Here is a 10,784-nt window from a genome sequence, read left to right as displayed (position 1 = left end):
CTAAGGACTCTATTTACAGCTATAGTTGGAGAGGGTGGCCTTTGGGGTTTTCCAAACCACCTAGAATACATGCCTTCATGTTAAGACTTCAATGAACCTGCTAGACAACTTGCCTCTGATCTTTAGAGGCCTTTTGCCTCTTCTCTTATAACTGCCCACTAATATGAGGGGCTGATTTACATAGAAGGGATCCCCAATTCTCCCTCCCCTTCTAAACATACACATACACAGGGCTTGATGAAAAACCAGATGGGAGTCAAAAGGAAAGGGCCTCTTGGGGATGTCTTTTGTCCCCATGAGAATAGATTTAGGGAGCTCTGGGGGAGTTGAATTCACTGAGAAATGGCTTATCTGGGATAATGGAGATGCTTTAGGTACTGGGCATTATGTTTTAAGGTTTGGGGAAGGGTTTTGTGGAGAAGTGAATTGGTCCTGGTAGTGGAATGTTACCTCTTGAAGGCTGGAGTTGGGGAAGCTTCAGGTGACCACATTTCTGAGAAAACACACAAAAGAACAGATCAGAAGTGGTCTCTGTAAACATAACCAAGCCATCGGCAGAATACAACCTCCAGGAGAAGGAATGCTTGTTCAGGAAACACCTCTGAAGATCAAAGTTAGGCCAAAGGAAGGACCTTCCAGTGGTGACAATTTTAAATCTTAGAATAGGTTGCCAAGGAAAGACATGGCATCTTCTCCCCCTGGTCTTGAAAGAAAAAGGCATCAGTAGGGATGTCAAGGGCTGGATGTTTTCCAGACCTAGAGTCTCACTGTGATTGCTGACCCTCAATGGAGCGATCTATCTGACTGTAACCAACCATCCTGGTGATACTCCTAGGTCAGGCTCCAAGGCTGAAGTTAGGAAGCCATTTCCTGTTCATCATGGTGGAAATACCCATAGGAGTACTCTTCCTGTCTTTCCTCCAACTTCCCAGGAATGGCCGCGGGCCTATATTTCAGCAGGATCTCTTGGTCTTATGGCCATTCTCTCTGGAAACTTCTCACTTAATACGGAGGAAGAGAAAGGAGCCCAAAGGAGAAGTGCTCAGAAAGCTTCTCATCATCCTGTTAGTCACCCAAGCCGGAGACAAGACAACTTGGGCCCAAGTCTTCTGGATACCATGACAGGACCTCCAGGCAACTTCAAAATGAAGATGACATAATGATAAAAATGAAGACAAAATAATTTCCATGTCTGTGGTGCTTTAGGGTTTGCAAAGCACCATTTCCTCACAACATCCCTGTGAGGTAGGTAGAATAAGTGTTATGATCCCCATTTTACAGATGGGATCCTAGGATCTGATTGAAGCTGGAAGGAACCTTAGGGGTCATTTAGTCCAAGCCTCTCCTTCTACAGATAAAGAAACTGAGCCCTAGAGCAGTTTAGCGACCCTGAGCCTCAGTCTCAGACAAGATGAAGGACTTGCTCCAGGTAACGCAGCAGAGGAGAGCTGGAGCTCCAATTTCTAAGTCCAAGTCTGCTACACCATAGTGAAGATTATGATAGTAGAAAATGGCAGGTGGAAGGTCAAAGCTAAAAATGGTAATGGTAATGCAGATGGTGATGATGCCAGAGAGGTCCAATGGAAGCCAGGAGCCTGAAATTTCTCCCCAAAGATTATAGTTTTCAAAGGAACAGGGTCTGGGGAGAACCTTTAGAAGACCCTGGAAGGCAGAGGGTCAACTTTTCCCTCATTCTTGGAGGCTAGGAGAATCCTACATCATCAATGCTAACTTTGCTTCACTCTAGCTCCAATGGTCTCAAACCACAGCTCTAGCAATGCTGAACCTGAGGAAGGTACCCAAGGGGTGCACTGGGCAGAGATGCCCTATGTTTGAATGGTGGACCTTTAGGCTCCCCACCCTCTTCATATTGGAAGTTGGGATTTGAACTTCAGGGTAGGGTAGGGATCCTATCCCCTTCCCATTGAAATGCTGAGAGAAACCAAGGACTGGGCTTCCTCAGGGACCACCATTCATTCAACAAAGAACACAGGAAAGAAAAGGGTTGCTAAAGAGTTAGTTTTAAAAATCTCTTTCATAGCCATTTTGAATCATCTCCAAACTCCCATCCATACCTGGTAAGCTGGACAAACCCCACAGGCAAGGCAACCTTTGAGTGGGAGTAGGAATCAAGAGAGCAAAAGAAGAAGGGTCTTTATGGGAAAAGGTGGGGGGTCCTGCTGAAATGGGATTGGTGGTTTGCTGAAGACAAGATGTGACCTCAGGTAAGCCCACTGAACTCTTGAGGCAGATTCAATAGTAACAAAGATCTTAGGATTTTCTCATCTGCCGTCACCCTCCCTGATTCCCTGCCCCATCCCCAGAAGAAGGAAGATAAGTCTAAAACCCAGAGTTCCCTTCTCAGCCCCCTGTTTGTGCACCTGCCCAGGTGGTCAGTCACCCTTGCATGATCAGGTCCAGCCTGGCCTGAAGAAATCAGGGTTCCCCTTTGCTGGAGGTGCTGAAGGGGTCTTTGTTCCTGAAAATGTCTCATAGAAATCAGCAAAGCAGCTTTGAAAAAGGACAAAATTGGAAGCTCAGAGCTTCAATCCAGAGCCCTTAACTTCTCACTTGTAGCTTCTGGGTGCAATGTCTCCAAGTACCAGTGACTTGAGTAAGGTCCTGCTCTCCTAAGTGCCTTTCACTTTCTGAATGGTCCCCTCTGTGGTAGGTCAGCACTTGCCTCGTCTGTCCCCATGGGACTGAATACTAGCCCACTGATTTTTCCAAAAGGTATTTCCTTTAGGCTCAAAGTCTCTCCTTAGCTTCCCTATCACCTGCCCCTGCATAGGGCATGTCCCAACATCCCACATTAGTCATAACCAGCCCAGGTCTCCTTCCTGAACTGGGCAGCTCCATCCCCTCAACCCATCCTAACCTCTCTGCCAAGGTCCTATTGTTGAAGGGTTAAAGGATTTGGGTTTTGGTCATGCTCATCCAGGTTATCAGCTTGGGAAAGAGAGAGCAGCATGTCCAGTTGGGGTCTAGATGCTCTCTCCCTTCACTCCCAAGACCTTCCTAGTCAAATGGCATTATCTCTATATGGCACAGTGCAACCTCAGGGACAGTTAACTTGTTATCTTCTTACTCTCATGTGGGGTCCAAAGGTTCATGGGATTTGGAACTAGAAGGGGATCTTAGAGGTCATCTGGTCTTGGTTCTTCACTTTTCAGATGATGAAGCTGAGACCCAGAGAGTAGAAATAACTTGACCAAAGTCATACAAATCATAAGTGGAAGTGTTGGGATTTGAACTCAGGGACTCTGACTCCAAATCTAGTGCTCTTTCCACCACACCAAGAGTTCTAGGATACTATCCCTTCAGAACTGTCTTGCCTGCTGCATCCTCTGTGATGGGAAGCATTCTAAAATCTATACATTTGAAGGAAGGGAAGGGACTTGAGTGAGAGAGAAATTTCATAGAAGTCATAATTCAGCTTGGGTTTTACCCATTGCTTAAAGCAAGATTGAGGGTGGGGGCAGGGGGTTAAATCAGTCCAGTAATCCAGCTGGGATCAGAATTGGGATCAAGAGGCAGAAGGGGATTGTGTCCCTCATAGTCTATGGTCACACATTTTTGCCAGAGGGTGGTGGCATGGGAAGAGACTGGGGTTTATTGGTCCTACTTCCTCAGAGGATGCATCAGAAGATGCATCTAGGGAGATGGTCTGGGCCTTGGGGTCAGAGAGGCACAGGGATGAGTGTGGGATAGGCTGGCAGGGATAGTGGGGATACAGGAGTCAAGGGTCTGGGATAGGGGACCCCAGGGATTTAGTATGCTTGACCCGTTTCCACAGGCAGGAGCCCCAGCACAGCTGAGTGCTCTCCCAATTTCATCCGACGCTGTGTGGACAGGCTCACGTTCTTTGCCAGATAGTCAACAGCAGCTAAGAAAAAAAGGGAGAGAGGTATATTTAGCAATTGATATTCTTATTTTATATCTTTATCCTTCTATTCGTCTAGTCTTCCATTTTCCAATTTGTCCAACCATCCATCTCTCCCCACACATCTTCATCTTTCCATCTATTTCTGCATTCATCCATCCATCCATCCATCCATCCATCCATCCATCCCTTTCTTCCTTCCACCCTCCACCAATTTCTCCATCCATCCATCCATCCATCCATCCATCCATCCATCCATCCATCAGTCTACGTATAGCACATAATAGATGTCATAAAATATTTGAAAGGCTAATACATGGATAAGGGATTGGCCTTGTTCTGCTTGGTCTCTAGAGGCATAACCAGGAACAATGAATAGTTGCCGAGAGTTAGATTAAGGCTTGATTGTCAGAGAAAATGTCCTAAACCATCTAAGAGGAGTAGGCTATCTCAGAAGGCAGTGGGTTCCTTTTTGCTAGAAGTTTTGCAGTCAACGTTGAGTAACTAATTGTTGAGTGTGGCATAGAGGAGATTGCATATGACCAACCATCCAACCATTCATCCAATTAACCATCCAACCATCTGACCATCCAACTATTATTCAATCCATCTGCTTGTCCATCTGTTCGTCCAGCCATCTCTCTCTCCATCCATCCATCCATCCATCCATCCATCTATCCATTCATACATCCATCTATCCACTCCTCCAGTCCTCTATCCAGCAAAAACTTATTGAATCCATAATCTATGTTAACTCTGTGCTAAACATGATGGAGAGTGCAAAAACAAACAAGTAAGAAAAAAAACCATGACAGGGTCCCTGCCCTCAGGAACTTTTCAATTTAATTAAGTAAACAAGATACACCCAGATGGAAAGTTAAATAATGATACAGTGAACTCTTAAGGCAGCCTATACAAAGAGACAATTGGTGGATGTAGAAATGCACAAGAAGGAGAGATCTTTGTGGCTGGAATGCTCCTAAGACCACTGGTGGAGAGAACTCATCTCAGAGGGCTTCGAAGAATGGCTGAGATTTGGATAGCTTTACAGCAGGCTGGCAAGCACTTCAGATACACTGTACCATGTGAATAAAAGTCTAGAGAAAATGATGAGCAGGGTGTTGGTGCTGTAGAGCCTTCTAGTTCAATCCCCACATTTTACAGAAGAGAACCTGAGGTTAAATGATTGGCTCAAGGTCACACATGTGGCAGAAGTCAGCTTGAACTTCACTTCTCTGACTCTAGATTCAGTGTTCTTTGCATAGTATCAAGCTGCCTTTCATCTTTTAAAATATTCAGGTATTCATAGGAGATGGAGATCCAAAAAAAGGAGTCATTAAACCCCGAGATCTTGAATGTCTATACACAAAGTATAGAGAATCAACAACACTAATTATGGGTCCTGATGCAAGGAGTCAAATTTGGCTACAGTCAGTCAACCAGGGTTTATTAAATGCCTACTATGTGCCAGGTACTATGCTTAGTGCTGAGCATACAAAGACAGGCAAAATATAAACCCTCCTCTCAAGGAGTTCCCAGACTAAGTCTCATAGTTATAACATGTTTGCTGGTATGAGACCAATGACTGGAATGTGACTCTGGAAGGAGGATATATCTTACTCCATGGTAAGAGGACAGGGAAAGGTGTAAGGTAAGGAGGAAGCAATGAGGTAGCATTATATATCCAAAAAGTATACTATGTGAGGAAATCCAAGAATTGGAGTGGTGGGGCATGTTGAAGAGTATTATGAAGGAGGAACAAACAAAAGTGATTTTATCATTAGAGTCTACTATAGACCACCAGGACAGAAAGAGAAAATAGATGAGAAGTTTGTGAAACTGATCACAAGTCTGGTATAGAGGTCTGGAACGATAAGGATAAGGGACTTCTATGATTCAAACCTCTGCTAAAGTTCCCTCCTAGTCAAAAGCAGAACAGCGAACAATTTCTTGACTTGTCTTAATAATGATCATTTCATCCTTCCAAACGTGGAATAACTTACAAAGAGAAATTTTATTTTTGACTTGATTTTCACCAAGATGAAGAAACTAGTTACTGGGATAGAAATGACAGGAGTATTAGAAGGGAGCGATCACTGCCTGCTAGAATTTGTGATAGAGGGAAAGGTTAGGCTTAGTCAGACTTTCACCGTGGATTTGGGAGAGAGAAGATTTCAAAGGGTTCAGCAGAAGAATAGTAGGAGCAGGTGGATGAAAATTCTATAAGGGTATGTTGGCTGAGAAGGTGTGAGAAATTGTTATTGTCAATATCAATTAATATTCTGAAGATACAAAAAGGAAACAATTGTGATGAGGAAGAAAAAGCCAGTGACAATCTAGAGATAGATGTGGTTGCACAGTGAACTCATCAACCAACCTTAGATCTTAGAAAGAGACCGATGTACAGAAAATGGAAATAAAGGCAAGTAACAGCCAATGAAAACAAAGGCATGACACTATTTGGTAAAAGTGATATCAGGACAGCTAAAGGTCGGAATGAACTTCAGCTGGAGAAGAGAGTTAAGGATGACAAAAAGTGGTTTTATGAAAGCAGGACTTTGACGAACCTCTAAGCCAAGAAGATCTGGCTTCATATCCTACCTTTGAAACAAAAGGATTATGTGTCCTTCAATAAGTCACTTGACTCTCTCAGAGCTCCAGGCATGTCTCCAAGACTAAGAGTTGGAGAGAAGGTACTGACCTACACTGGGAGAGGAGTTTTCTCATCTGAGAGATCTTCATACCAAAGGAATCACAATAGAGAAATTCTATATAGAGAAAACTGTGGGATTTAAGAAAGGACAGAGAATAGGGGCACCTACGTGGTGCAGTGGATAGAGCACCAGGTCTGCTGAGTTCAAATCCAGCCTTAGACAATTACTAGCTGTGTGACCCTAGGCAAGTCACTTCACCCTGTTTGCCTCTGTTTTTCCATCTGTAAAATGACCTGGAGAAGGAAATGGCAAACTGCTCCTCCTACATCTTTGCCAAGAAAACCCCAAATGGGGCCACAAAGTCAATGAACAATAACAAAGAGAATATGTAGATTAATGCAGGACTAGAGACAGGCAAAAAAGAGACCACAGCAGTGAGCTTGATTTTGATTCCAGGGAAAACCAATTCTTTCTGAAAAAATGCTTAATGAATATCTAGCAAGGGAAGCACTAATCATAAAGAATCAGCATGACTTCTTCCACAGCAGGTCATTTTCTTTTTGACAGAGTTACTGGTAAATAAGAGGAATGCCGTAGATATTTTAGCAAAGCATTTGATTAAATTAAAATTTGATTATTGTTAGGGGAAAATGGATCAATAGGGGCTACATGACAGTAGCTAAATTTGTACTGGTTAGATGGCTGGATTCAGAATACTCATTAATACTTCTGCTGAAACCAGGCATGGAGTCACCAGTGGAGGGCCCCAGGGATCTGTGCTTGGCCCTGTGGTGTCCAGTGGGCTTGGATAAAAGCATAGATGGGAGGCTCCTCAAATCTGTATTTGAGGTTAGAATTTTGTGTCTAACTGAACAAGACAAAATTGAATAGGCAGGAATATAAAGTCCTGACTCTGGGTTCAACATATTTATTTGACAAGAAGGAGGAGACATGACTAGACAGTAATTTGTCTGAAAAAGGTCTAGGGATTATAGTGGACTTCAATGTCATTATGCATTAGTAGGTTAAAAAAAATCTCAGGTGGCCTTGGTTGGATTGAGAGAGACATGACTCCCAAGAGTCTCAGCTATATTTTGCCCTGGTCAGACCACATATGGACCCATTATGGTCAGTTCTGAGCATTGCAATTTTAGAAAGGATTTTGGTAAGTCCGAGGAAGACAAGTAGAAGAATCGACCAAAGTAACCAGGAAGGCTTAGTGTGAGGTCATTATAGCTATGTTAAAGAACTCAAAAACTGTCTTATTCAACAGAGATTTGATTTGTTCTCATCAGAAGGCAGAACAAGGTTGAACCTACAGAGAGGCACACTGAAGCTAGAAAACTCTCCTTAACAATTGAGCTACCCCTGTGTGGGATGCACTGCCTTGAGAGTTGGTGGGTTCTCCCTTCCTGAATGGGGTCTTCAAGCAGAGTTTGAATGACCAAGTAGTCCATATGTTGCAGAGAGATTCTTGATCAGGAGTAGTCGCTCAGGTCACTTCCACCTCCGAGATCTTGTGGCTGTGATTCTGAGTTCAGTTTTGAACATGTTGAGTTTGGGCAAGAACCAGAACTTTCCAGTAACCAGTTGGTCAAGATCATATGAAAGCCCAGGGTAGGGGTGGGGGTGGGCAGACAGAACTAAAGGAGAAATTACAATGTCTCCTGCCCTCCTGTGTCTTCCCCCCTAAGCCAATCCTTTGAGGCCTACTCAAGATGCACTCAAGATGCCTGTGGAGGAAGCTTTTCCAGACTAAGCCCCCCTTTCTCCCCCATCAAGATCTCTCCCTGGCTCTAAATATTCTCCACATTCCTCAGTCTAGTCTATTTCTCCCTGATTCACACAGTGCTTAGCACCATGTTCTACACACAGTTGCGCATAATAAATATTATTTGAATGAATGAATCTTTTCATATTCTCCTCTGCTTGTTTCATGGGAGTTCCCCGAGAACAGGAACTCTGACTGATCCTTCTCTCTCATCCCAGACAGCACCTCCAGACCCACTCAAGGGGCTGGATTCATGTCCATTGAGCTGGAGTGACTTAGATGAACCTGACAACCAATGGACTTTTCCAAACCCTGGGCCAACTTGAAGGACAACTAATCCTGGACCCATGGTGTGTCTCCCCCTTGACAGGGACGACAGGAGGGGGACAGGAAGGGCAGGACTGTGACATTCCTCATTAGAGGCCTCAGTCAAACCTTCTCTCTGTCTCGTTGTCTCTCTATATGTCTCTTCCTCTGCCTCTCCCTCTTTCCCTGGCTATAAACGCCTCAAATTAGATTAATCAGGAGTTGGCAGGAGATGTGGAGGGCCGGTGCCAGTGAGTAAACAAATCTCAGCCGTCACTGCCTCGTCAGCCTCCGGCCCCAAAGGAGGTCCCTTCTAGACACAAATTCTTATTAGACTTGTCATATCTATTAAAATTCTTTTCACACTTCTGCGTTCTATCAGCAGCACCATTAGCTCGGCCCTGGCCTTTGGGAACTGCCAGGACTATATTAATCTGGCATCCGCCCCCTTCAACCCCCCCCCTGCCCCCCCCACTCCCTAGGAACTGGAGGATGGAGGAATGAAGGAATGGATGGACAGATCATCTCTGTATGTGTCTGGTAGAGAATGGGACAGCATTAAAAAGGGCAACCTTAGCTAGAATTTTGCCCTAGAACATACAAGGCTTTGTAGACATGTGTGAATTATGGAAGAGTACATGTGTGTACAAAGATACTTTAGTACACAAAATATCTGGGAGGGCCCTTAGAACACAGAAAGTCACAGCTGGGAGGGCCCTTAGAACACAGGATGTCAGGGCTGGGAGAGCCCTTAGAGCACAGAATGTCAGAGTTGGGAGGGCCTTTAGAACACAGGATATCAGAGCTGGGAGGGCCCTTAGAGCACAGAATGTCAGAGTTGGGAGGGCCTTTAGAACACAGGATGTCAGAGCTGGGAGGGCCCTTAAAGCACAGGATGTCAGAGCTGGGAGGGCCCTTAGAACACAGAAAGTCACAGCTGGGAGAGACCTTTGAAAACCACATCTGGTCTAAGCAGTTGGTTTCCTTTGGGGGAAAAGTGAGAAGTCTGGTTCAGAAGGTAACAGTTTTTGGATTGAAAGATGAATTCCCAGCTTTCATTGGAGGTTGGTATGAAGATTGGCATGGGAATGATGGCAAAGGATTGAAGTGGGGCATTCCTGCCTCAACCTTCCCCCAAATCTGTACCAGTGATAATAGAAGAATCTTATAGGATTTGAGATTCTGAAAGAGAAAGCAGTTGAGGCATTATTTTTTTAAGTGCCACTCTTCTGGGACTGGACTCTGTTTCAACTTATGGCTGGGAAGCCATGTGATCAAATGTGGGACTTGGGTTCACTTAACTCATTTGGGAAAGAAGATCACCTGGAGGGGTTGAGGACCTCACTGAAATTGAAAAATCAGACAAGGGGAGATGCTAGGGGGTAGTAGAAAAAGCATTTACTGGAGATTTATAGTGATGTAAATAAATTCAACGTTCTGAGACAAAGAAACTCAGGTCAAAGTCAGTGTTAATGGCCACTATTAAAAGAACATCGTCCCCTTTCTTTTAGCAATCAACAAACTAACTGGGTTTTTTATTTTTACTTTTTGATGGGGATGGAACATGCAGATGTATGCCCCCACCTCCTTTGTACAAATGAATGAAAAAATGTTAAAGAAGTACTTGCTAAATGCCAAGGTACCGTGCTACAGAAGTTACTTCAGATGTTTTCTAATTCTGTCAAAAAATAGATATCAATTTTTTAATTAAAAAAAGAGAAACTGTGCTGTCCTCTTAAGATAAAAGGTGGGGCTTAACTCCACCACTTAGCAGTGAGGTGACTTTGGGCAAACCCCTTCTCTGAAAACCTCAGTCTTGTCATCTGTAAAATGTGTGGATCAGACTACAATAGTCTCTAAAGTGCATCCCAGCTCTGATTTCTCCATTCTAAGCTACCTTTCAGCTTTGTCATTCCACATTCTTTAGAACACAAAGCCTCTCACATTTCTTACTGTCTGTGTTCCAAGGTTCCTCCCCATTCTGATATCCTTCCCAGCTCAGACACTGTGTTCCATGATCCCATTGGGTTCTGCATTATTCCTTCTAAGAGCCCTCAGAACTCTGACATTCTGGGTTCTAAGTCTCCCTTTTTCCCTCCCTGTGGCATTCTATGGTTCCTCTCAGATCTGACATTCTAAAGTCTCTCCCAGCCCTGTCGCTGTATGTTGT

General features: G+C 44.1%; 1 protein-coding gene across 3 annotated transcripts in view; it reads right to left on the bottom strand.

Moving 5' to 3' along the window:
- Window positions 1-3,590: 3,590 nt before the first annotated feature.
- Window positions 3,591-10,784, bottom strand: part of PAX7 (paired box 7) — a 154,787-nt gene continuing 147,593 nt past the window's right edge. For all 3 annotated transcript variants that reach the window (XM_072609087.1, XM_072609089.1, XM_072609088.1), the window contains exon 9: window positions 3,591-3,886. In XM_072609087.1, the coding sequence (XP_072465188.1) occupies window positions 3,771-3,886 (116 nt within the window). In that variant the 3' untranslated portion in view covers window positions 3,591-3,770. The remainder of the gene's footprint in view (window positions 3,887-10,784) is intronic.

This window comes from Notamacropus eugenii, chromosome 5, assembly GCF_028372415.1.
Source record: "Notamacropus eugenii isolate mMacEug1 chromosome 5, mMacEug1.pri_v2, whole genome shotgun sequence".
NCBI lineage: Eukaryota > Metazoa > Chordata > Mammalia > Diprotodontia > Macropodidae > Notamacropus > Notamacropus eugenii.
The sequence above is the reverse complement of the archived record's forward strand: the minus strand, read 5'-3'. Positions and strand labels throughout refer to the sequence as shown.